Genomic DNA, 27,621 nt, shown 5'->3' on the forward strand with positions numbered 1-27,621 from the left:
CAGCTAGGAGGATTCCCCCGTTTACCTGGAGATTCCCCCCGTATTCCCTCCTAGACGAAGCCTTCAGAGGGGAGCTGGCTGAGGACATAGAGGTGTTTTTCTCAACAAATGTGGGGTCGGTGGATAGTGTCCAGGTGCTCTGGGATGCATTTAAGGTATATATCAGGGGGATGACGATGGCTAAACACTCAGGGGTGCTCAAGGCTATCAGGCAACGGTTGAAACTGCTCGAAACACAGCTGGCTGATCTGGAACGGCAGGCGGGAGGTACGGGCTCTGCTGACGTCACGGACAAACTTAAACCCCTGTTAGAGGAATTTCATGAAGAGGTGGACAGGGAGATAAAACACATGGGTAAATATGCCACAGCGCGCGCGTATGGGGAACGTGACCGCCCCGGCTCCCTTCTTGCCAAACTCATGCGCAACAGCAGGCCACCCTTAGTGATTGGGGAGTTGGTGACGGCCACTGGCGACGTGGTGACGGAGGAGCAGGATATCTTGGCGGAATTCCATACTTATTATACGGCACTGTACTCGTCGAAGTCCGGCCACCTTGAGGAGGAAATCGACGACTACTTGAGTTACATACAAATGCCCTTCTTGGCCAACTGGCAAAGAGAGTTTCTAATGGCCCCGTTCCAGAAAGAGGAAATAACGGAGGCACTAGAGGGAATGAGGTCAGGTAGCGCTCCTGGGTCGGATGGCCTCACGGTGGCTTTTTACAAGGCCTTTCAGGATAAGCTGGTCCCATACCTGATGCTCCTTTTTGACGATATTTGTCAACAAGGCAGCATGACGAAATATATGAGGGAGGCGCTGCTCATAACCATCCCGAAGCCAGGCAAACCCCCCAATGAATGTGGCTCTTACAGGCCGCTTTCGCTGATTAACGTGGACGCGAAACTGTATGCGAAGGTTCTGGCGACACGTTTGGCTCTTCTGGTCCCGGACTTGGTCGCCCCGGAGCAAGCTGGGTTTGTCCCGACGCGTAACCTAACCTAAACCATCCGCACGGTGTTGGGCACTATTCAGCATGTCCGGCAAGAAAATAAGGCGGTGGCCATTTTCCTAGACATTGAAAAGACCTTTGACTCTGTAGAGTGGTTGTTCATGCTCAGAGTCCTTCGTAAGTATGGGCTCGGAGAACCATTTCTGCAGATGCTGGGAGCCCTGTACTACAAACCCACTGCGCGGCTAAAGATAGGGAATTTGGTCACGGCCCGATCGAGATCAGCAGGGCTGTCCCCTCTCCCCGCTGTTGTATGCCATGGTGGCGGAACCCCTGGCCTGCGCTATTAGAGAATATCACGGGTTCGAGGGAATCAACTTTCCATCTTACCAGATTGGTATTTCAACTTATGCGGACGACACTCTGCTGTATGTCCGTGACCCGGAAGCAAACCTTTCGGCGGTATTGCGGGAAGTGGTGAGGTTCAGGGCCTTATCGGGCCTTCGGGTCAATTGGAATAAATCAGTGGCGTTGCCTTTGACTCCGGTAACGCTCCCATGCGACTCGGAGTACCCATTGCAATGGACCACGGACTCCATACGTTATTTGGGGATCCGCATTCACACTGACCCTGAGGTCCTGATACGAGAGAACTACGGGGTTGCCTATTCCAAACTGGTGGATGATGTTGAGGTGTGGTGCAGGCTCCCGCTGTCCCTTATGGGTAGAATAGCGCTCATGAAAATGGTGGTGCTCCCCAGATTCCTCTTTCTCTTCACAAACATACCTGTGGTCCTCTCTAAGGCCTTTTTTCGGCAGCTAACCCAAACACTTATACGACTTGCGTGGGGGGGCAAACAGCCAAGGGATCAATGGCAAACGCTACTTCTTTCCTATGAACATGGGGGTCTTGGGGCTCCGGACCTGGAACGGTACTATAGGATTGCGCAGGGGGCACATCTTCACACATGGATTCACGGGGATCCTGGCATCCCACATGTGAAATTGGAACGCCTCCTTGCAGACCCTACACCTCTCCCGGCCACGATATGCTATCCAGCCGATCGAAGGGTCGGAAACTTGGATTCCATTGCTGCCACAAACCACGCTTGGCATGCAATGGTCCGCTCCCGAGAGAGTGAGCTGTTGTACTCTCCCCTACTGCGTGTGGAGTGGGCAGTGTGGTTAGCCCCGCTAACGGAGAAGGGCGTCCTGAAGGCGTTGCGGGAGTTGGGCATCGACAAAGTGGGGGATCTCTTCTTAAATGGTACTATGAAGACATCGCAGCAGGTTCTCCAGTCTTACCCTGGGGCGACGCTATTGCATAGCTTCCAATACCACAGGGTTCGTAGAGCGGCGCTGGTATTACTGGGCCCGGAATTGGCAGAGCCGCAGGAAGTACCTGAGCTCACGTATGTAATTAAGACCCCCTCTTCCCGTAAATTGATCACTGCTCTTAAGAAAATTGGTGATGGGCACCGGCAGTCCCCCCCCTCCAGGGCCCGATTGGCCTGGCAGGCCGACCTTCAGTCTCCCATCTCGGACGAGATGTGGCATTATTGCTGCGCGAACACTAGGAAAATTTCACTTAATAGAAGGCACCGCATAATTCACTTTAAGTACCTGCAGCGGGTATATTACACGCCGGATAGGCTACACAGGTATGGGCTACGGGAGTCAGCGGAGTGTGAGCGCTGCCATTTCCCTACGGCTGGTTTTCTACATATGTCCTGGACTTGCCCTAGTATCCATAAGTTTTGGAGAGAGGTCTTCACGGAACTTAGCTCTATCCTGGGTGTGGAGATTTTGCCCTGCCCGGCGCTGGCATTGCTGGGTTTCTCTAAACCGTTGCCAGTGGCATTGAGGCGACTTGCTGACATGGCGTTGCTGACGGCCAAGCGTCTGCTTGCGTTGTGCTGGATGAGGGGGCCGGTTCCTACTAAGAAGCGCTGGGAGGCGGATTTGCTTTACTGTTGCACGCAGTCGGAGGTGTACAGTGACCTGCTCCCCCCCAAAAGTCGCCCCAAGAACTTCTGGGGGTTATTTAAGGAATTCCAGAGCGCGCAAGGGGACAGTGAGTCAGATCCTGAGGGGGAGGAGTTGGATGAGCTGCAGGAAGGTGGGGTGGCGTTGGTTGACTTTGATGAGAATTGTGGTTGAGTGTTTCCATGCCGTGGGTGGGTGGGGGACCCCGCCTGAGTCTTGCCTGTGCAGTGGGCTGGGTGTATACTTATGACGGCTGTACTGGGTAGTGGTCCGCATAGTCCCTCTCGAACTTTGCTCCGTTCCATTGGGCCTTTGGGTCAGTTGCTATGGGCCCTGAGCTCGACTATAGAAGTGGTAGTTGATGTCGGTGGGCGAGTGGACACGGGTATAGGTAGGCTGGCTAGTTCGTAGGGCGGGGGTTTTTGTGTTTGGGTGGGTTTTTTGTGGTTTCCTACACCTTTTCATTTCTCCCTACCAGGAGACTTTCTCCTCAAATCTTTAAGAAGTTGGCTTAATATATGTATACAGACTGCATTACCTTTGCACACCGAACTGCGATATGGAGTGTCATCACCAACGCTGCTGGTTGGTTTTTTTTTTGTTATATTGAGGTCAGTCATCAGCTGCTTTCATAATTCGATATTGTCTCGCATTTCTTTCTTTCCTTCCGGTGCGCCGCCAGGCCTCCGGGATGTTGGCGTCGTGGCTGTGTGTGTGGCCTCTACTCAGGGATTTGGGTGTGAACTACTGTTGCCGCCGGCCTCCGGGTTGTAGGCGATAAAGGCTGTGTGCACATTTTAAAGGTGTAATAAAGGACAAATTTAATAAAAAAAAAAAAAAAAGGTTCTTCAGTGCATTACCCAAATTCAATTAACCGCAGCTTTTATTAAAGTGAGTCTTTAATGCCTGAAATCCCTAAACGGTTGAATAAAAATGATTGAACGGCATAGGAAGGCAGGGCGAAGCAGGCAAAGGAGTGGATTGTATTTCTTTGTCGGGTTTAACTTATTTAAAAATCGTAAGTATAAGTAGATTGTAGACAGAAACTACTAACATGTCACTGAGCAAACAGTATTACACTTCTGTTACCACCCGCTCCAGGCTTATTAGTATACAATCCAGCAGAACTTGCAACACCTCACCGAGCCTTCTTCCACGGCCAGTAAAGTAATCAGTGTCAGAACTCACACTACTCAGTATGTTTCGGTGCATGTTGTTCCCATGGATGTGGGAGGTCTCCGTGTTCCAGATGCGGATGGTGTTGTCAGAGGAGCAGGTGATGAAAGAGTTCGGAGGCAAGCAAGATTTGTTGCTGTCCTTGACCTCTGGGTAAGTCTGGAGAAAAAAGAAAAATGGAAAACAATCAACCAGAACGAACTAACTTCAAATACTAAACTCTTGAGCTGGTGAATCTTAGTGGCCAGTACAACATACTCCTCAAAAACCTGTGTAAAATGCTGACCGAGGCTCAGCCAATCCGAATGCTTACTATAGCTACTGTTTGCATGCCTTCTAAGTTCAGTGATGGTAGGAAGCAATAAACTAGAGTAAACAGTGACACTTGGCCGGTTTGTGTGTTGGGGGGACAGTTTACAGTCAGGTACTTTATAGCTGCCACCTGCTATCCGGCTTTAACAGCTGTCCAGATCTGTGAAGAAGGCAAGTAACGGCCGCTATTGCCCAGGCATCTGATCTGTAGGATGTGGATTAGTTTATCAACAGAAGTCACGCCACTGAAAAGGCCCAATGTGTATTGAAAAGCATGAAATCTTTTAATAAATAGGACACTTCACTGAATCTGCAAAGTCACATCAAAGGATAGGACTCTGCAATGACTCTGCAACTGCTTCTATTTATTTTACTTAAACCTAGGGATCAGCTTTGATCTCCTTTTGGTGGGGTTGTTTATTCCGCGCTGCAAGCAAAAGTCTTTCCATAATCGTACCAAGTGATACTGCAGGAGAGCTTCTTTATAAGTCATCAAAAGTACACCTCATGAATCCAAGAAAAACAGACAGATGTAATAAGAGGTTAAGAGGCACAGGATAGTACACCTATGAAAATAAAAAGCTCAAGTGTCATTAAATAGATAATTGCAGGTGCGTTTTACAAAAACTGTTGCTTACACTGAGAACACTATTGAGACAAAGGCTCAGCTTCACCATGGGGGAAGACTGATCAACCTCAGTATGCAAGAAACTAAGGTGGATGGTGCTTCACTCCAAATGAGCTTTCAGTCGCCTGGTCCCTTTCAGTCGCCTGGTCCCTGTTAACTTGCAAATTAGGAATAATACTCACTCCCCTTCAAGCTAACCAAACCAATGAAAAATATGTCATACAGAGGAAAAACTAGTGATAAACATCTCATTGATATGCTTCTGAGGTAAATCCTTTTAGAAAACAATGTATCTACTAAACACCAAAAGAGTAGAACATTATGACAAACAAAGGTTGGAAGACAAGTGTGGTCGAGCCATTGAACATGGCGGCTGCGACTTAGCTGAGCTCCGAGGTGCCAATATTTTCTCTACAGGACTCCACATTACCTCCCGACCTGCCGGATCGACTCTAGGGAGGACATTGTGTGCCTCTGGGACCCTTTTGTTCTCTGCTGTCTCGCAGTAGCTGGGACGAGAGCCGCAAGTGGCGCAATGCTGCCTTGCGACCAGCGACGGCTGGGCTGCGAGCTTGAGGATCGACGCGGCCGTGAGGCTGGAGGCCCTGGGACATGCGTTTGCCCCTTGATGACCTGGCTACAACGGGTGAGTCCCAGACGTATTTCGGATTGGCTCCCTTCTGGGCGGCCCCCGTCGCCGAGTGGCCTCGTCGGATCTTCGCAGGGCCCCCAGCACCCTCCCTTAGAGCTCAAAGATACCTCCAGTGGTCCCGCTTCAAGTGCCGGTTGCCACCCGGCAACAATACCCGGGCCATGCCATGCCTGACCCTTACAGTGTGTGGGTCGTGCTGCGCCTGCCTTCCTCTATGCAGTGAGTCCCAGTAGCAGGGATTGGTGTCCCATTTCATACAGCGGAGAGTGACCTGCACCCTCGCTTATCTCCTCCAGACTCTTCCTGGCATTGGGGGGCCGGCCCTACTTTCCCTCCCACCTTATGATATCTTTGTTGCGTGTAACAAAGGACTGGCAAACACTCGACAGGGGTGGGCACCACCATTCTCCCAAGCCTTCCACCACAAGGGTGGGAACCGCCCTCCTCCCCTGCTTTTCACCTCTGAATAGGGGAGCTACTGTGACTATATTCTCATCCCTTGACTATTAGGCAATTTAACACACAGCTGGATTTATGCAGCTTTGGGATGCTCGATCCTACGAATGAGGCAGGCCCGCCATAGATCTTGATTTTCTACCCCTTTTGGACCTCTGGTGGCCTAGTGCAACCCCATTATATCTTAGTTTGTGGCATTGTACATTCACTCACCTACTGTCTGCTTTCATCCCCCTCCAGGGAAATGTTCTCAAATGCTCATGCCCCCCGTAATGCTACTGTTCATTTAAGTGAGGTGTGGTGGGTCGAACATTACTTATTGTGATCTTCCTTCTACACTAGTTGACATACATCAACCAACAAGGTTAGACAGCATGGGAAGAGGAAATGACCGCAACACCCATCAACCAATGTACCTCTAGAGATGACTGCAACAACTACCTCATCAGATCAACACATGCGAAGGCCTCTGCGCCGCCATCAATAACATTTCAGTTTTCTCTGAGGTTGCATGGAGGCATCTCTGGCTGAGCTCCAGAAATGTAAATCCGGGTCACCTGGTGATCCCTGGCCAGCAAAATACAGTGCTCTGGCTGAGTGGCTTAATGAACAAGTTACTTACCTTCGGTAACGATATATCTGGTAGAGACAGTCTAGCCGCAGACTCCTTAACTTAGAATATCCCCAGGCGTCAGACTGGTCTGGAAAATCTTGCGCAGCAGCACCACTGCGCGCCAGGGGACGGCACGGCTCTGCCCGGACGTCGTTCATGGACGCGACGTCAGTGGAGCCATATATGACCCGCCCCGGCGTGCCAACATCAGTTTTCGTAAGAAGACTTTTCCATGTCAGAACGCGAAGCCATCACCAAAAACAATTACTCACATCAGACAACCTAGGGTAAGGATTGTAAAGGACACCTGTCATATGAGAATACCGTCCAATCACAAGAATGGGCAGAGCAAAGCCACGAAACAGAATGTAGCCTCATGAGTCAGAGTGAAGAGGAAACATCACCCCGCAGAGGAATAAATCCACCCAAAGAAAGGCGAAGGCAAGAAGCCCAACCTGAAAAGGTTGTCGCAGGACGGGGAGGACGAGCGGGCGTTGAGGAATCTGCGGCTAGACTATGTCTCTACCAGATACATCGTTACCGAAGATAAGTAACTTGTTCATCTGATAGAGACGTCTAGCCACGGATTCCTTAACTTAGAATAGATACCAAAGCCATCCCCATAGATGAGGCGGGACTGCGACTAAACCCTACTAAGGTCCAGAAAGAGCCTAGTGGTCAATAACATGACCAAAGAAGTGTCGTCTACCAAAGGACGAACCAACCAACATACCCCTGTGCCCTGAAGAGAGCAGGAATCAAGGGAAGGCTAGGGTACCCCAGCCTATCCAGAATAACACAAAACCCCCCACATGTAGAGGGGATGAGAGAAGGAAAACATCAAACCAGAACGCTTGACCTGAGGTCAAAAAAGCCTATCCTCGAAAGAAGACAAAAGAGGCATGAAGGATCCACAGAATCCAAGGTGTCGACAAGAAACCAGAGCTAGCACAGCTAAATCACTCGAACAGCGTAAAACACGGACCCCTGTCCAGCACAGGCTTACATGGAAGAAAAACAAACCTAGTAAGAAACTGACAGGAAAAGAGTGTGCAGCACCTTGCAGGGAGTAGAACTGAATCTTATGGCGTGAAAGAACCGCAGGATGCGGCATTCGACAAAGCCAACCCAAAGGACTGGATAAGTGGTATGGTGGAGAGAACGCGCAGTGCCCCCCACGTGTACCACAGAGGAAGAGGACTGCGGAGACCCTTACCTGACAGACATGTGGAGAGCATTGAAAAGATGCCCATACACAGCCCCAAAGATGGTCATACGCGGCCAGAAGTAACACCAGGAAGCAAGACGGCAGAAACAGCCGAGATGCGCCCAATAGCAAAAAGCAACAGGCCGCACAAGCCATGAGGAATAACATGGCACATAACCTCAAGAAGATGCTGAAACCCGTCCAAACCCAGGCACTCTGGTTCGCTCAAAAGTACCTGCAGTTTATACAGAAAGTGGAACTAGTGCAGGCTCTAAGCAGCGTCTGCCGTTCTGCCGTCAGTACGGAAGGGAGAGCAGTCTCCTCGCAGGACAATTTAGAAGAAAAGACGTGCCTAACAAGAGAGTACTTAGGACCAACTCGCAGTCCTAGACGCCAGGAAGGACGGAGTAGAAGGAGAAGCTGCTCCACAAGTCCGCCATATTTAAGAATGCCAGTTGGACTTAGAAATCCCTACGCGAAAGCAGCGGGATGTGGAGAAAAGTGCTGGGGAACAAGCCAAGGGCCACAGCAACCCACAACAGAGGTCTGCAGCAACTCCCTACTGGGGAGAACAACCCAGGAGGGGCTGGCACCAAAGGAAAATGGACCTAGACCCAGAGTCTAAGCAATACAGACAATAGGGTGATGCAACCCTGTGGAACGCAGTAAAAGGAGGCATCCAAGTCCCAGAGGGATACCTACAATGAAAACCCCACCGGAGTGTACGAAGGCAAAGCTAGATACCTGCCACCAGCCAATACCCCACATAGGGCAAGAGTCAACCCCTGGCAAGAGGAGGGGCTCCTCTTGGCAAAACAGACAGTCAGAGGACTTGAAAACAAAAACAATTCAGCCATACAGCTATACAGACAATATAGAGGCACCAACCTGCCTCTGATAAAAATCTTGCCGTAAAGGAAGGCTGCAACCAAGAAGAAAAAAGTCAGCCAGTCAGTGGCGCGGCATAATTACGGTAGCCCTGACAGAAGCCTGTAGATCACAGTTAGCGTGGGACCCAAAAAGGTCTATTCCGCCAAATGGCATGTCCTGGAGGCTCTCCCGAATATTATCAGAGAAGCGACTGTCACGCAAAGGCCAATCACGTCGCACATAAGGAAAAGCACACGCACAAACATGTGCGATTCCTAGGTCAGCTTGAAAACCCCGTTTTTCAGCTACTAAAGGTCTTGTGCTGCATAAGCAGTGCTGCGCACTGCACCGCTAGGCGCGAGACCTAAAAACGCCCCCCACAGGTACAAAACCTGCCCCCACCCTTCTGGCCCACTTGGGAAATGCCCAGGTCCCGCTACGGCCAGTCCGGCCTTGCCCAGGAGGGCAGATTCAGTGCGGCAGACAGCCCTGAAGCACAATTGTTATGGGTGCAGTAGCCCATTATCCATATGTATGTACCAATAGTTTTTAAAATGCGTCATAATACTCTGCATATCCAAACAGCAACACTGCAGAAGCTGCCTCAGTATTCTGTAGAAAGGGTTAGCGGTATTGCCTTCGAGATTGTGGCATGTTAATTTGTAATTGGCTAGTGTTCTGTTCTCAATGAACAGGTCATGGTGAAACAACCGTTTTCCATTATTCTGTATGTTTGAATTGTATATTAAAAACACTGATTTTGGAGGTCAGCCAGAGAGTTTTCTTTTTTCTCCCGAGGCTATTTGATCAGAGACCTTGTCTTTACTACTAGAGACTCTGGGCCTTATTTAGATCTTGACGGACGGGTTACTCCATCACAACAGTGACGGATATCCCGTCTGCCAAAATATAATTCCCATAGGATATAATGGCCGCCAAGATCTAAATCAGGCCCTCGTCTGTTTTCTTAAAGATTTCGCTGTTCACTTGGGACTTCAAATTATTCTGAATTCGGATTAAGTACTCTATTTCTACATGCCATTTAACTTTTATTATGTACTGCCTTACGTTTGAGATTTTGTAATTCCTTCAAACTTTTCCCTGATCTAGAACCGAGTTACTTATTCCATTACTCCGCTAAATTTATGTTGGGCATGATGCTGAAGAGCGTGTTTATCGCAAGATTAGAACCTGGAAAAGAGCATGAAAATTATCAACCTGGACTTTAGAAACTATATTGTGCTTTATCACATGTGATTTATTTATGCAAATGTGCCAATTGTTTATCCAACAATATACCCAAACGTAAAGATGCTGAGCGGAATAAAAGACATTTTGGAAAAGACCCACGTTATCTCAAGCACACATGCTCATTGTGCAATTTAAACAGTCCATGGTTACCTCCACACTCCAGACACATGACGAGTGGTACAGCGCAGAGTACACCTTTCCGACTTTTTTGGGGTCCTTTACGTCCCAGACGTACAAACTGTGGTCATTGTACACGCAGGACAACCACTGGTTATTGGAGTCAAAAGTCAAAGCGATGGTATCTGGATATTTGGCATCTGCTGAGGGGTTGGAGAAGAGACGACTGCAAATTAAATTAAAAAAAGAAACCGTATGTAGTTAGTATTGGGAACCTTAAATAGCAGAAAATTCTTGCAATGCAAACAGTTTGCAGGTGTGGAGGATGTGAGTATTTCAGCATGAGTTTGGAGAGTAAACTGTGCAAAACTGAGAAAACAATTTAAGCAGGGGAGGGTATGGGGGAAAGGCAGCAGATTCACAAAACCTGGGGTAAATCATACCAAACACAAATTATGCATATGTGAATTGTAATTGAGGGCTATTTCATACATCCAAAAACCTTTCCAACAAAAGTAGATAAATTATGCATGTTGAAATTAACACCTGTACATTGCCTTTCCGCTCCCCCAAACTATTTGTTTATCAGGATTTAGAACAGAATCAATGAGCAAATCATTTGGGCAATTTCCACTCTTGAAGATACTGCATGCCAGCCTCCCCCCCATCCATTTTTTTCATTTATTTGTTCATTCAACAACAAAGGCAGACATACAAAGAGATTACATTCGCTTGTCATGTGCACCGGAATACAAGATAAATTCTGAGCCCAGCATGAATGTTTGAGGTAGCAACAACATTCACCCAACTTATACAGGGGTCCTAGATAATATCGGAGCTATTCGGTATATCAGTTTCTACATTTTAGCCTCCATTACATTTAGCCAGGCAGGCTGGTACATGTCAAACCACAATTCCTAGTCTCACCAGTACATTCTATAGAACAATACATTAAGCCAGGTAACATCTGAACTGGTTAAGGCAGCCAAGTATATCTGCAGAGGCTCCCAAAAATCTCTTGGCCTGGCGCTGTTAGGAAGTGTTGTTGCGTAGATCCCAGCCCATTACTCGCATGGGGACTTGTCTTTGATCAAGTCTTGAAACTTGCGGCTCTGCGTACCCCACACACCATGGTCATTCTACATTTACCCAGAGGAAATGCTGAGGAAGTGAATCTTTGGTCGACCTCAGCGACATCTTTCACATAGAGTAATACCATACTGAGGGTTGTCTGAAATTCATGTCCTGTCATATCCTCCAAAGCCCCCATCACTTGACCCTAGAATGCAGCCACTTTAGCACAGTTCCATGCCATGTGTATGAAGTCGGACCCTTGGGCTACACATCTTTTGCACCAAGGGTCATTCATTAGCGTATACTTGCTCACTGACATTGCTGTTAGGTATACCCTTAGACTGATACATCATATGTTTCTGCAATGTCTCCCATTAGGGTTGCCTCTCTGGGTTTGTTGACATTATATCCACATTTCGTCTGTTATGTCTATACCTAGATCTTTAGCCCAGTACTCTTGCGCCCTGGCAGCTGGTCCTACTATCTTCTCCATGGTAATAGAGTGTAATCTTGTGATTAGTGTAGCTGGTTGGAGACTGGACCACAGAAGGGATACTACACGCCATTCCGGTGTTGCTTACCCCAAGCCAGGGTTGCACACCTCAAATCTAAGTATTTCATGACTGCTGCGAAGTATAGACAACTTTTTTGCCACAACAGGACAGATTATATAGTAGTCTCGAATATCCCATTTAAGGTTTTTCACCACAGGTTCCCAATATCACAGTCAGACCATTCCTACAGACCTACCACGAATTCCAGAGGTTTTCGATTCTAGGGCATGGACATAGAGTACAAAGATCCTTGTAGATGACATTCCCAGAGTCATCCATCGTAATTTGTTTATTCCAGCTTTAAAAAAGAGAATACTTGTAACGTGCACACTATGCAGGAGTCAAAACTGCACTGGGCAGAAACTGGACCCAACTGCAACCTTCGTAGGACCGAATTGCAGCCTCCGTAAGTTACATGAGTGCTTGCTCCTAATCAAAGTCACTCATTAGGACCACTTCTCCCTGTGCATTATTTAACAGTATCTTTAATATTCGAGATATTGCTTTATTCTTCAGTGGGGAACTGAAAAGTCTGTATTCCAGGAAGATTCCTGCAGGATGTCACCCGTGAAAGTCACACACCTTTGTATTGCAAGTATAAAGCAAAGTTATCCATGTCTGTAGGTGGCACATGCATTTTTTCGCTATTCACCTACAAAATACGTGCAGGTTGAAAACAATCGTGCAGCTACGTGGTGATCTGCCAAGCATATCCTTTCTTGCACTATACAACATTTAGTGAACCAGTTTCATTTAGACAGTGTGGGAATACTGAAAATATTTGTGAATACCCACAGTACCCACTGACCACCTTCGGAGTTCAATGGGCTAGTTGTACCACGGTGCAATTGTTTGAAATGTATGCTGCTGAATGGCCATATTAACTTAAGTATACATTTCACAATTCTGCAAAAATGCACTATTTAAATAACACACCATACAGATCACTGGCCCCAAAGGTGCATCCAAAATAATTTGATGATTTTCAGTTCTAGGCTTGTACTACAGGATAACGTAGAATGCCCTCTGCTCATATCACAGATTGAAAACCCCCATATGCAATCCACTCGCACACCTTTAGACCCACTCATGAAATCTCTGGAAACTGTTTACTGTGCTGGATTCTATTCTGGAAGCATAATTGAGACAATTGAAAAATATGAAAACTACAATCACTGTACTTCTACCCGTGGATGAATGAAAAGGGAATTAAAATTGTAGTTCCTCTAAAGCACAGTATGAATGCAATTTGAATACTGATGGCCCTAAACACAGTTCCTATTTAACCCAGACAGCGCAGCTGTGGGTTTTAAGGGCTGGCACAGTGCAGCCCACAAGGAATGCCTCAGTATAAAAGGAACTTCTGTCTTAGGAACAAAAATGCATCATATTTCATTTTTCTAGCAGATTAATTTAAACCCACACCACAGACACGTGTCAGCCGTATCACAAGGGAAGAGGCAAAAATTCGCTAGGGCCATCAGGGAAGAAAAAGAGCAGTCGGGAGAAATCAGAAATGTTAACAAATCCGAAATGTTAACACATCAATCAATGAAATCCCAACAAGGCTACACCAGCCGTGAAACCAGAGGTTACATTTTTTACTTTGGAAGAGTAATTTGATGAGATCCGGATTCAATTCAGTACCATCAAATGCGACAGTTTAACCACCTAGCGGGGATTTTAACACGAACTGATTACGTGTTTAAATCTATGGCGTTATTTTTGTTAGAAAGACAGACTTGGACCTTGTAAGGCGTTAAATATCATATCACCGGCTACGGTGGGTTGATGTGCACAAGGCAACTGCTTTTGGTTTAGGCACAGTGACAATTCTCTTCAACAAACCACCACTAAGCAGAAGGCACAGTGGCGAGAAAACACACATTCGTAGTTGTTTTTCTTCTTGTACAGTCACCGTAGGTCAGCATACAGAATGTTCATTTAAAGAAAAGTCTTAACAGAGGAAAGCATTTCTTGCGATGTCCAATTTACGATCACAATACAAAGGCGAAAACATTCAGACCAAAACCGGTACGTTAAATACAATTTGTAAGGAACAACATTATACAATTATCTGTGGCGTAACAACCCTGCGCACGGGGTGGGGGCTCCTACTGCCAATGTGCACGGGCAGCAGCTGAGAGCTACTGCCTGGGTCTGCAGCACGGGGGCCCCATCTATGTACTTTGCCCGGGAGTGGGGGGGGGGGGGGGGGGGGGGGGGGGGGGGGGCTCAAGCCTTTGTTACGCCACTGACAATTCTAGAGTGGATTGAGAAAGAAGCACAGGAGCACGTCTTCCTACCTGGCCTCAGTGACTGTGGCAATGTCCATTCCAAGATGGTGCGGCTTTGGCATTGTGGTCAGAAAGTGAAGGTTCGATGGGTTGAAGATGCGCACTGTGCCATCGGCACAGCCACAGAAGATGTAGTCCTGGTTTACGGAGATGCAGTTTGCCACAGTCGTCTAAACAAAACAAAAGGTATTTCAGATGACCACTAACGGGAATTATCTTACATACCAGAATCTAACATTTTCATTAAATGAAGTGTTGTCAGAAAAGGGAACAAACAGAATTCATCCAGGTTGCAATTTAAACAGACAACTGATGCATTTTGGAGATCATTACTGCGATTTATCTAGGTTTTGTCATTGTCAGATTATATGAATTCATGCAACAAAAGCACAAGGTGGAGGTAAGTCTGCCCAACTGCGAAAAGAGCATTTATGAGAAATGACACCATGCACCGATCACCTGCACCATGGATGCCCTCCAGATACAAAACCTGTAGGTAGCCCTCGAAAACAAATCGTGCAACCATAAAGTACTTTTTAAAGACAACGACTCTTGCACCTGGTTAGGTGGTAAAGCAGCTAGAGAATGTGGGTCATTTGCTCCTCCAGCATTAGTGGAGGGATTGATGTTGCCCAACTCAAAAGAATTGTTAAGAGTGGTTTGCACTAAGCGGCCAATGAAAAGGGAGCGCTCGGAACTGGTTTGGTTTGAAATATGGCCACTTGAGTAACGACTGCTGTGTGCAGTTCGCAACAAAAAAGGTAAACACCCATCAAAAGTTGCCATCAAGACATATTCTAACAGCCACAGAACAAACAAACAATAGTAACACGTAATATATGAACCCCATATGGAAAAGCAGAGACAAATTGTTGGGACCTTGCGCAAGGAACATAGCACCTCCTTTACTAAACCAGTGGCAGCCCCAATTCAGATATAGGAGGCCAACGGTGTTGGCTCTGCGCTTTATAGAGCGGATGTATTGGGTTTTGAAAGGATGAATGCTCTACTGAACTCTGAGAACAAGTTCCTTAGGACTCTTGGTATTCTACCGCAGAGCACACCACTCCATCCATTAAGACTTGACTTGAGTAGAGCACCATTGTGGAAAAGGGCAAGCTACACCCCCTACTATTCTGGCTGCGCATTAGGTCCACCCCGGAGTAGTCCATGTATGCCACTGCCCTTGAGGACGTGGTCACACTCGACCCTTCCAGTAAGATTTGCTGGATTCGTAATGTGAAATCCTCTCTAAGTGTATTAGGTTTAGAGGGCCTCTGGGACACGAAGGACCATTTACCGCCCCTTAGCAAAGACGCACTTAAATACTACTGGGATTGGGTAGCCCAGGGTTCAGTTACTAGCTCCTCGTGGGGATGCCTAGCCTTGGAATTTATTCATTTTAGAATTACTGGATTTTTGGAGCAATATTTTGAAATCCCCACAATTCCCCTCAACAGGAATCTTTTTATGCAATTCCTCTTTGGATCACTTCCTTTAAATTCATGTACTAGCACCTGCAGGCAGACATCCACTTCCTCTCAGTATGGCCCCAGGTGCCAATCTGCTATACAGTGCCGTTGCTAACTTCTCGGGCCACATGTGTTCAATAAAATGTCATCTGTCAAAAGTGTGAAACTGGCAGATTACTAACTTTTTATCTACTCTGGCCATATGGTTTTAAATCGTCCCTGCGTCATTGTTTTGGGTTCACTGGGCAACCTCTTATTGGATTTGTGTGTGTAAAAAGCATAGAAACCTGCCAAAATAGCAGGCCTTGTCGCCCAAGTGGTTTAGGCAAAGGCTTTTGTTGTCTTGATTCTTACCCCACTCGTGTTCACCTAAATCACAACTGACTTTTAGATTACGTTCCTGTGGATATTTTTATTCTTTTCCTTAATCAATTGGAAGTTAACCCCTCCATTGCTCATGACAAGCTCAGCTCATCATGAGCCATGGTGCTCGTGTGCTCATGACGAGCTGAGCTCGTCACGGCCGTTAGAACGCTCACACGCGGGGATAATTCCCCTGCTGTGCGGAGCGTTCTATTGAAACGGGCGTGGCCGTGACAAGCTCAGCTCGTCATGAGCACACGAGAACCGTGGCTCATGATGAGCTGAGCTCGTCATGAGCACCGGGGCGCTGTGCGTGCCTCCACCCGCCCCCCAGCACAGCAGGAGAATAACACCCGCGGCCAACGGGTTAAAAAACACAGTAGGCTATCAATATACTAACGTTCATTGTACCTTACTCCATGTCATGGACTCCTCCATTTGGTTCACAATGCATAGGTCTGGTTTTAACAACTGTTTGTATGTTGTATTTTGCACTTGCACTTTTATGGTCTATGACCGAAATAAAGCTGAATGATGCAACGCGACTAGCACCCGGTGGCAGTGGGTGGTCGCTAGCTGCGTGTGTTTGCTCCCTGCTACCTTGTTTTTAAAATAGAAATTCACCTTTTTAAAATTGATCTTTGTGTTATTATTGTGGTTCTCACCTTGCCTGTTCACCCCAGCCCTGGTCTGACACGGCTGTGTGCCGGTTGCTCGTAGGGCTCTCAGGGTTTCTCCACATTTCCGGGTAAGGTCAGCGCTCTAGACTCCCGCGCTTCGACCTATTTATTCCAGGGTTGTGCGCATGCACGGCCGACGCGACTAGCACCCGGTGGCAGTGGTCGCTAGTTGCGTGTGTTTGCTCCCTGCTACCTTGTTTTTAAAATAGAAATTCACCTTTTTAAAATTGATCTTTGTTTTATTATTGTGGTTCTCACCTGGCCTGTTCACCCCAGCCCCGGTCCGACACAGCTGTTTGCCGGTTGCTCGGAGGGCTCTCTGGGTTTCTCCACATTTCCGGATAAGATCAGCACTCTAGACTCCCGCGCCTCGACCTGTTTATTCCAGGGCCTATGCAGACGCGCGCAGCGGACGCGCCGGCGGCGCGCCGAAGGCGTGCCAAGGCAAGCCCGTCTGCGCTCGCCCGCGGCCCGGAGCCCGTCACTATGCCCATTTACCTTATTATTCCTCCAAACAACTTAAGGTACTTCAAGGCAATTGGCCTCTTCGTGCCCATACCCTTGTCCACATTGAGAATCTTGGCATATTACAGCCAAATCTTATTATATCACCTTCCCAGGCGCCTGGACCGCGGAAGCCCCTCCGCCATCTGTCACCCCGGAGGCCCTCCCCCAGTCCCCCTCCATCCCCAGCCGTCCGCCTGTGGCAACAGTTTTTCTTCTTAATGCCCGCTCAGCGGTTAAACACCAATTGGAGCTTTTTAATTTTTTGGACCAGGTCAAGCCTGACATTTTGTTTCTTACTGAAATGTGGTTCTCATCTGACTCCCTACCTGATGTCCTAGCAGCCCTCCCTGATCCATATTATGTTTTACGAGCTGATCGCCCGGAGGGCAAGGTTGGAGGAGGAGTGGCCCTGATAGCCCGCTCCAATCTTCAGTTTCAACCTCTTTCTTTTCCCTCCATTAATGCTGTTGATTTTTTGGTTGTTCGCTCTGTCTGTTAGTTCCACTTACATGTGTGCTTTTTTTTTTTTTTTTTTTTAAATCGACCCCCCCAACCCATGTTCTACATTTTCCCTGCAGTGCAGGAATTGCTGGCCACTCTGGTGGTCAACAATTCCTCCGTCCTGGTACTGGGCGATTTTAATTTCTGGCCTACTGACCCTCGTGAGGATCACATGTCTAAAGACTTTACAGAATAACTCTGCAGTTTGAACCTTACCTCACTGATACACTCTCCCACCCATATACATGGCCACATCCGGGATCAGATTTGGTCAGTCAACCTATCTATTTCCCACCCCCCCATAGTCTTCCCTTGTACTTGGTCTGATCACTTTGATTTCTCTCTCCCTTGAACTTGGGGTTGATATTAAGCCCTCCTTTCCCAAAAATATTTGGGCACGGAACTGGAATCGTGTAGACTTAGCCACACTGTTCTTCTCTTGTAGCCTCACCCCCTAGCCTGGCCGATATCTCCCCCCAATTCTCAGGTCGCTGCCGTTAATAGCTGGCTCTCTGAAAACTGCGACCTAGTGGCCCCTTTGAAATTGGTTAGAACGTGTCACCCCCATGAGGCCAACAGATGGTTTACCATTGAGCTCAAAGTTAAAAAACACGCAGTTAGGCAGGCTGAACGCCACTGGAGGCGTGGATACTGCCCTGCATTAAAAACACAATACAAGACTCTCCTTCGGGACTATAAGAAAGCCATTCTTTTAGCTAAATCAGAATATTTCTCTTCCAAGATTCTTCTTGCGGTAAACAAACCCAAGGAAACTTTACTATTGTCCATGAGCTAGCAACTTCTGATAGAGCTACCCCCAAGCCCGTTCCCTCACAACTTCTTTGTTATGTTAAATTTTATTTATTCAGTGCACGTACGCCCGTGGGCTTCATGGCGCTATCGGAGTTTTTTTTTTGGGGGGGAACACAGCATAACACTTTGCAATTCCCTCAACAAATATTTCATTGAGAAAATTGCAACCATCAAGCGCAATATTCTGCCGCCCCCTCTCGCCTTCTTTTGTCCCCAGCCACCACCCAATCCTCTCTTTCTAGATCAACTTGCCCCCCGAATTCCAAGGAAGTTTTTTTCACCCTGCTTAAGAGGGTCAAATCAGGGTCCCCCTCTGACTGCTGCCCCGCTCACATTCTTAGAGAGATTTTCTTTGCTGGTCCTGAGCCCCCTCTAACTCTCCTCAACAATTGCATTACTCAGGGAATTGTCCCTGATTTGTTTAAATCAGCCAAAGTTATTCCCATCTTCAAAAAGCCAGGTGCTGATTTTACCTCTCTCTCCAACTTTCGTCCCATTTCCCTACTCCCGTTCTGGGAAAGATTCTGGAGAGCCATGTCACCACCTGCCTCAGCCCCTTTATCGAGGAGAACCACCTTTTGGCCTCCCATCAGGCAGGCTTCCACCCATCACACTCTACGGAGTCTGTTGTCCTCTCCGTCCTGGATGAGCTTAGAAGAAGAAGTGCTGACATCAACTCTCCTCAGGCTCTGGTCCTCCTCGATCTGTCCGCCGCCTTCGACACGGTCGACCATTCCATCCTGCTCGACCGTGTCGGGGCGCCTGCATTCGGGGGTCCGCTCTGGCCTGGCTCACCTCATTCTTAGGGAACCGCACTCAGGCCATACAGTTGGAGGGCTTTCTTGCCCCCACCTGTTGTCCCTTGCGGGGTCCCCCAAGGCTCGTCCCTCTCCCCCCTCCTTTTCAATCTTTACATCTACCCTCTAATATCTGCTCTACAAAAAATGGAGGTCACGGTATTCAATTATGCCGATGACCTCCAGCTCATCTTTAACCTTTCCTCCCCCTCCCCCTGTCTCAGTTCTAAATTTTCTATCTATCCTGATGTTTATCAGTGATTGGATGAACGGTAACCATCTAAAGTTAAATCCTGATAAGACTGAGCTGGTACTTACGAGCGGCTCTCAGCCCCTGGACCTCTGCCTTCTGGCCCTCCTCCCTTGGCCCCTCTCCCCTTCCCTCTGCTTCTGTGAAAACTCTGGGTATCAAAGTCACAATGTGTCCTCAGATCAGCACAGTGGTCTCATCCTGTTTTCTGTCCCTTAGAACTATACGCAAAATTTCTCTTTTTTTTCCTTTACAGCCCTCAAACTCATTCTTCTTGCCATGATCTTATCCCGCCTTGATTATGGCAATGGCTTGTATGTAGGTATCCCTGCTTACGAACTTCGGCATCTGCAATTAATCCAAAACCAGGCGGCTCGCCTGATTTATCTACTTCACAGGTTTCATCATGTTACCCCCCTGCTAAAAACTCTCCATTAGCTGCCCATCGTGGAGCGCTCTTTATTCAAGATGGGCTGCTTGATCTTTTTGGCTTTGGCTGGCGCTGCCCCAGCCTTTATTAACTCTAAGATCAGAGCTTACATCCCCAATAGAGATCTGCGCTCCTCTACTCAGTTTCTCCTAAGTGTTCTCCTCTTTAGGAGGAAAGAATTTGGAGGCATGAGGTTTTCCACCCTTGCCCCTCCTTTTTGGAATGCCCTTCCCTTTGCTATCAGGTCCACTCCCATCTACATGGATTTTCTTAAAGCTCTCAAAACTTACCTTTTTTCTCATGCATTCACATTGCAGTAACCCTCCTGCTCCCCTCAGTCCCGCCCGTCTGCAGCGCCAAGAAATGCATGGTGATCGAGCGCTATACAAAACCCTTAACTTCAACTTCATGATGATGAATCCAGTTTCCTATCTCAAACAACCACTACTCCAATCCTCAACAATGTCTAACTGTCTAAGTTTCCGTAACAATTATTCCTAATTCAGAGGGGCTGCAGAGTAAATGTACCTTTAATAGAGCAAACCAGGTTTTGGGGAGGAAGAGACCGAAAGATAAAACATTTGCTGGATCTCACAGCACTGCTTTCATGTGGTCTTTCCCTATTTTTGTAGAGTGACTCGGTGACATTCACCTCGCTGGGAAGCTTTGCACTTCCCTAAACCATCAAGGAGGTGATCTATGTTGTAGCCCTGAGCTGCCTGGAGGAGTTAAGAGTGACATAATTTTTAGAAGTAGCTTTACAGCACAGCTGTCTGATAGACTTCTCGTTACCAACTCTTTAAAGTATACATATAGAGGGATTTGACTGAACCCAGAGGATTATACCCACTCGTTTCACACCACTGGCTATCTGATTTTTCATTCCACCTTGCAAGAAGTGCTTCCATTTGAATGCATGAGGGCCTATTTTACATCTGAATAGTACATTTAATCATGTTTGTCACATTCAACTATCAGCCGTGTGCCTTTTATGCAGAATGCAAACATTCTTGCTAGTTTACTGCAGCATTTGCAAAGCCACAGGACAGCATATACAGCATTTGCTACATACATGTAGATCGCATTTGTAAAGGCCTGTGTGCATGCAGGAATACATAAAATCCAGACCCATTACCTTTGCAGAATCTTGTTATCCATATTATGTGGAGGAGTCCACATATTTCACTGATCTACGGCATTAATACATTCAAGCATATCACGCCCAAATCACATACCTTTAAAGTTTCGCAAAGCAGCCTGCTGCGCGGCTGAGTCTAGTAAACCGTAAGCAGTCTGCAAGCCAATGGATCAGACCAAGTATCGGAAAGCGGGATATTTCAGTCCCTTGAATGAGCATAGAGTGCTAAAATAGGTTGCAACATGCAGCTACCTGTGACTGAATGGAGCATGCACGCAATCCGATGCTGCACAGAGCAAAACATTTAAACATCTTTGTATCAATACCTCTTGCAACGGTAACAAGCCGAAACAATGGGATGCGAGCTCAATGGTTAGGAACAATGCTGGAGGAAGGTGCTGGTGGCTCGCTGACGTTGGGATTAAGTTGCCTATTCCTGATGTAAATGAACACGCAAGCTAGGGTCAGTGCTGTGGAATTCTTCCTCTTTTCAGTGGCAGGTAGCAGGAGCTAAGAGCACTCAGTTAAAGGTACGAAAACACAGGCCTTTACTGGTCTTTTTTGGTGCCACAAAGCATACAGCCAACTCTGGTTATTCTGTTTTGGCGCCTGCATACAGTGTAGTCAGAGCTGCCCCAAACTGTAACCTGGTGGTTAAAGACACGTCAGACTTAGAACTCTGAAACAGATGCAAAGAAAGCAAATGATGGCACTTTGGAAAGAAGAGTCTTGATGTTTTCATTTATTTTCAAATCTTTTAAGCATAACCTGTATGATGCAGTGTGCTTGAGCAAGTAATGCACTACATCTTTACTTCAATTTCCATTGCCCCATATTGCAGAAGGAATGTTGGATCCTTGGACATAGACTACCACTGCTGCATTTTGGGTTTCAACCTACACTCCTACCAAATTATAATACATAAGGAGAGAAGATGCCCAAGCCTAATGTGCATCGATAGTCAAAGGTACATTCAATTCCCTTTCTCTTATAATAAAATTTAAAAAAAGGCTTGGACCTTAGAGAGCAGCATCTCTGCCTCTTGGACTCTTACGTGTCCATCACATCTCTCCTTAGCTTCAGGCCCAAACGTAGCGTGAACACTAAAGCTAATGATTAAGGAATCCCATTGGGTGGTGAGTTCACCCTTACACATTCAGACGATAGGGAGTACTTCTTCCTATCTGATATCTTTTGTTAACAAACCAATTAAGTGGTAAGTTGTTTGGGGGTGTATACAGCTTGCACTTACACATAAAACTGGGGATGAAATTCCCTGTAAAATTTAAAAGCACGTTTGTTTTGGTCTAAAGCTGCTCATCCCCACCAACACCTAAGCATAGACATGTAAAAGAGCACAGTGACCTTCAGCTACTGGCTAGATCTGGAAATGGACTAAGGGCTGCAGAAGAAAGGACCTTGCTTTACCAAGGACATCAGAAAAAGGGGCAGAAAGCGGCTATGGCTAGGGGTCGGAGGGATCCAAGCTTTGGTTTTAGAAAGAGCACTGCTTATTCCAAATCGGCTGAAATTAGTGATTGAATAAAATGGAAGCAAGAGTTTTTGTCTCCATGTGACTAATGTCCAACATAAGGACACTGGAGAAGTCCTTCAAGCACACTGCCCTGGAACTAAATGAACAGTACAGCAACTCAGTGGTCTGTCCTGTAGCAAAACTAACCAAGAACTAAACTGAACTCTCAAGATGAGATGTGGCATGCACTGTAAGGTGAATCCAAGTACATCAAGACAAAATACACCACATACATAGCAGCCTTTTGAGGAATAATGAAACATGTTTGATCATTCACAAGCATGGGATGAAAGATGAACAGCTGTAAGGAGAAAAGGAACTAAAAAAAGAAAATCATAGTTAACAAAACTTTCAATCCAACTTACTGCACAGCTGTCAGTGTTCTGAGCAAAAACAAAAGGAAAGAAAATCCATTTTACTGAAGAGATTGCTAACAAATCGAACCTGTTTTGATTATTCATAACTTTATTAAGTTGAGGATGGATGCTTAGCAGCCATTTTCCATACACAAATCTTACTACGTAAGGTCTGCTCTCATTTGAAAACAGATTTGCCCCCGTCAGCCAGTGATTTTTCAGATCCTATTTTCGATTTTATGCTACACCTTGCCAAATAACTGTTGTGGGCCTTACCTGTGCATCACAGGATTCACAATGAGCATGCCAACACTTAAATCAAACAAGCAGGTACGCATAACTCCGGCTTGCACTCCTGCATCTCTTACAGGCACCTGGCACATAGCAGGGAAAAGGGTAGGATGTATGTTCCCTAACCCAGCAGGTATGCCTTTGTCAGCATCCAAGGCCTCCCACTAGAAAGACCTTTGGCAAAAAGCAAGATGGTGGAACACTGCCAGGTAGAGACACCCATCTTCCTCTCCTCTTCACTTTACACATTTCATATTTAACTCAGCTATGGCTAAAGAACACGGTGCTCTGAATACCCGCTTTTACTCTAAATTGCCATTAATTTCTGTTAGCAGAGCTCCTGTGAAGCTGCATCAAATGCAAATGAGCTAACATGATTTTAGTAGCGCATGGTTTCAGCAGACAGCTGAAAATATTACAATAAATATACCGTGCATTAAAGAAAGAACAAGAGATTAGATTTATATTACCTATAATGTCATTATTAGTTTGGAAATATAAAGAAAATATTCGCCCAATATCAGCTAAGAGATTTACAAAAAGCATCCACATTCTTGGCTGGAATTCCTATTAAGAAAACAAGTTACTTACCTGTAACTTTGGTTCCCCAGTATTGGTAACTTTCATAGATTCCCATGCTTTGTATCATGCCTTGGTAAATGGAAAATACCATAGCAGTATGTACAAAACAGAAAGTAAGGCCTAGGCCTCATCTCATAGCATATCCACCTCTTTTTGTAAAAGAGACCAAAAACTTGCAATAACCAATAAGATTAGCCTCACCCCGTAGAACCCTCCTGAGAGAGCCTCAGATTTTCGTAGCCGTTGTGTAACAACCACCTCTGCTGAAGGCTGAGCTTTCCCAGGGGAGAAGGGTGGGCGCATGAGAATCTATGAAAGTTACCAATACTGGGGAACCATAGTTACAGATAAGTAACTTGTTTTCTTGCCCCAGTATTGGAACTTTCATAGATTCCCGTGCTTTGTATCAGAGTAGCTAGCAGTAAGACATAAGTGCACATTTTGTTACATGAGTATTAACATACCTCAGCATACCCATTTTCATATGAAATAATATACATTGTAACAATATGTCAGTAACATTTTATGATACAAAATGTGCAATCGCAGGAAGGAAGGATAGATGGGAAAGCTCACCTCTCTTTGGAAAAGATTCCTCAGGACTGCTTGTCCAACTGCCGCCTCGCTCCTTATGGAAGAGTCCAAGCAGTAATGCTTTGTGAACGTGTGGGCACTGCTCCATGTAGCTGCCCTACAAATTTCTATGATCGGAACCACAGCGAAGAGCGCAGCAGAGGATGAAACTGATCTTGTGCAGTGAGCTCACACATCTTTCTAGCGGTTTCCCTGCCGCTTGGTGACAATAATGAATTTTACTTGAAATCCAAAATGAGATTCCTGGTTTGGAAATTGGAAATCCTGCGAGGAGCACTAAAAGCCACAAAAAAAAGCTGTGAAGATTTTCTAAACTCCTTTGTGCGTTCAAGGTAAAATTTGAGACACCTCTGGACATCCAGGAATGTAGAGACCGTTCTGCTGGAGACGTAGGTCGAGGGAAAAAAGATTTTAGAACCACTGGTTTGTTCAAATGGAAATCCAAAGGGACTTTCGGAATACATTTTGGACTGTCCTTAACCCCTTCCACGCGGATGACGAGCTCAGCTCGTCATGAGGTACACCTCTCGTACGCTCATGACGAGCTGAGCTCGTCATGAACCGCGGTATTTACAAAACTTCAGCGCACAGCGGGAAAAGCAGCCGCGCGCATGAGGTTAAAAACAGTGTCCTTTTTTATCTATAGAAAAGGTTCTAAAATGGAGAGCTTGCAGCTCCCCCACTCTCCTAGCTGAAGTCAGGGTTAAAAGGAGAGAACTTCCAAGACAAAATGTTTAAATCCGCTCTGTGGATTGGCTCGAACGGAGTTCCCATGAGTTGAGCCAGAACCAGATTGAGATTCCGAGGTGGAGGCCGAACTGGCGTGAAGACCCTGAAAAGACCCTTCAGGAACTGCTTGATAATTCTAGCAGCCCAGAGAGAAGGACCAGAGGCTGTCCTTTTGAATCTTGAAATAGCCGCCAGATATACTTTGATGGAAGAATGTGAAAGACCCGACTTGGCCAGTGACAAAATGTAAGGTTTTCATGGCGGCACCATAGGCAGAAGTGCTTCCATTTAGCACGATAGGTGTTATTTGTACTTGGAGCGCGAGCTTGAGTTAAAATTTCCCTACAGTCCTGAGGGATAGTTAAGCTGTGGAATTCTCTGTGCTCAGGAGCCAAGCCTTCAATTGGAGATCGCCCTGACGTGTCCCTGGGACATTGTTAATAGAGATGGAATGGAACATAGGTGAAGCGGCTGATCCTGAAAAAGCAGGAGAAGCTCCATGAACCAGAATTAGGGACACCAGCCTGGTGCAATTAAAATCATTCTGCATGGTTCAGTCTTTAGTTTCCTGAGAAGCCTCGGCATCAGGGGAATTGGAGGAAAGGCTTAAACAAATGCCCCTGACCAGGACATCGAAAGAGCATTCCCCAGTGACCCTCGATGGCGATCCCTGCTTGCATAGAATCAGCATTTCCTGTTTTCTGGAGTAGCAAACAGGTCTATGGTTGGAGTGCCCCAATGTGCGAAAACTCCAGAGTTTCTTGATCCACTTCCCACTCGTGAAAGGCCGATTTCAGACTGTTCAAGGGGTCTGCTGTGTGTTGAGGGTGCCTGGTAGATGCTCTGCTGAAAGGATGACGTTCTGGAGAATAGCCCATTCCCATATTTCTTGGGCCTCGTTTGAGAGTAGAGGAGACCTCGTACCTCCCGGCTTGTTTATATAATGCATGGCCGTCGTGTTGTCCGTACGGACCAGAACAGTGGAGCTCCGAATCCTCGGCAGGAAAGCTTGCAAGGCCAAATTAATCGCCCTGAGTTCCAAGAGATTGATATGGAGAAGACGCTCTTCAGGGTTCCAGTGACTGCTCACCTGGAGATCCTGTAAGACAGGGCCCCAGCCTTCCATTGAGGCATCTGTGGTTAGAATCAGAGGGGATGGAGCCATCCTGAAAGAGACCTCTTGAGATATTTTCTTTGATGGCCCACCAAACCGCTGCCTTCCTCATGAGAGGAGTGACCTTTATCTTGTCCTCGAAAGAACCTTCCCCCAGGCGCCAATGCATGTCTAGTTGTTCTTGCAAGGGGCGCATACGCAGTCTGCAATGCGGAACTAAAGGTATGCAAGATGAGATCGACCCTAGGAGCGAATTGTATAGACTAACTGCCAGGGACCGTCTCTTTTGTAATTGGTTGGGAAAGAAGATTAGGTTTTTCTGTGTTTTCTCTGATGGGAAAGCTTTGCAGCTTCTTGTATCCAGAATGGAACCCAGAAACTTGACCGTCCTGGATGGAAGAAAGACTGATTTGTCTTTGTCGAGATACAGACCTAGATAATTGAAAAGCTGAACGCAACTTTGACTGCATTTGCCATTGCTTGAGAAGATGGATCTTTTATCAACTAATCGTCTAGTATGGAAAAACTTCTAGAGATTGTTTCCTGAGGAATGCTGCCACCGGGGCCAATACCTTTGTGAATATCCGCGGAGCGGATCTGAGCCCGAACGGCAGTACTTTGAATTGAAAGTGGCTCTTGGCTAGGCTACTGGGTAGCGCAAACATTTTCTGTGAGCTGGGTGGATCAGAACGTGGAAATATGCGTCCTGGAGATCTAGAGTCGCCATGTAATCTCCTGGATTTAGAAGACGCAAGATATCTTGAAGAGAGACCATCCGGAACAAGAGTTTTATGAGATAGGGGTTGAGCTCTCTCAGATCTAAGATAGGCGCCACTTTGTCAGTCTTGCGAATCAGGAAAAACCTGGAATAGAACCCTTTTCCTCTTTGAGAGAGCGGTACTGGCTATCGCTTCCTTGGAGAGCAGTTGACGAGCTTCGAGATGGAGAAGATGCAGATATTTTGATTCTGTGGCGCGAGGGGCTCTGGGAGGAGGGAAGTTTTGAAATTCTAGTGTATGGCCAAATTGGATGATATTTAGCACCCACCGATCTGTTATGATCTTCCAGCACTTGTGAAAATGTGTTAGCCTGCCCCCCACTGTTGTCACAAGGGGTGAAGGACCAGTAGGCAGAGCCGGGAAGCCACTATTTGTGTAGAGGTATCTCTCCCCTGCCGTCCTTGTTTATCTCTTGAAGACTGACGAGAGACAGACGCCGATTGGTTTTGGCATGAAAGAGTGCGAAGGTTGTGAATAGGAGGAGTAGCGTTGTTGATAACCTTCCCTATATGTAGAGAAGCCTTTTCCTCTTGCACCCCGTAAAGGC

The 27,621-nt window shown here is 46.7% G+C and overlaps 1 protein-coding gene across 4 annotated transcripts in view; it reads right to left on the reverse strand.

Moving 5' to 3' along the window:
* MAPKBP1 (mitogen-activated protein kinase binding protein 1) overlaps positions 1 to 27,621 on the reverse strand; it is a 921,590-nt gene that overhangs the window by 377,001 nt on the left and 516,968 nt on the right. For all 4 annotated transcript variants that reach the window (XM_086937231.1, XM_086937232.1, XM_086937229.1 and 1 more), the window contains 3 exons: positions 14,154 to 14,314; positions 10,253 to 10,445; positions 4,126 to 4,272 (listed from right to left, as the gene is read on the reverse strand). In XM_086937231.1, the coding sequence (XP_086793357.1) occupies positions 4,126 to 4,272; positions 10,253 to 10,445; positions 14,154 to 14,314 (501 nt within the window). The remainder of the gene's footprint in view (positions 1 to 4,125; positions 4,273 to 10,252; positions 10,446 to 14,153; positions 14,315 to 27,621) is intronic.

This window comes from Lissotriton vulgaris, chromosome 9 (genome assembly GCF_964263255.1).
Source record: "Lissotriton vulgaris chromosome 9, aLisVul1.2, whole genome shotgun sequence".
NCBI lineage: Eukaryota > Metazoa > Chordata > Amphibia > Caudata > Salamandridae > Lissotriton > Lissotriton vulgaris.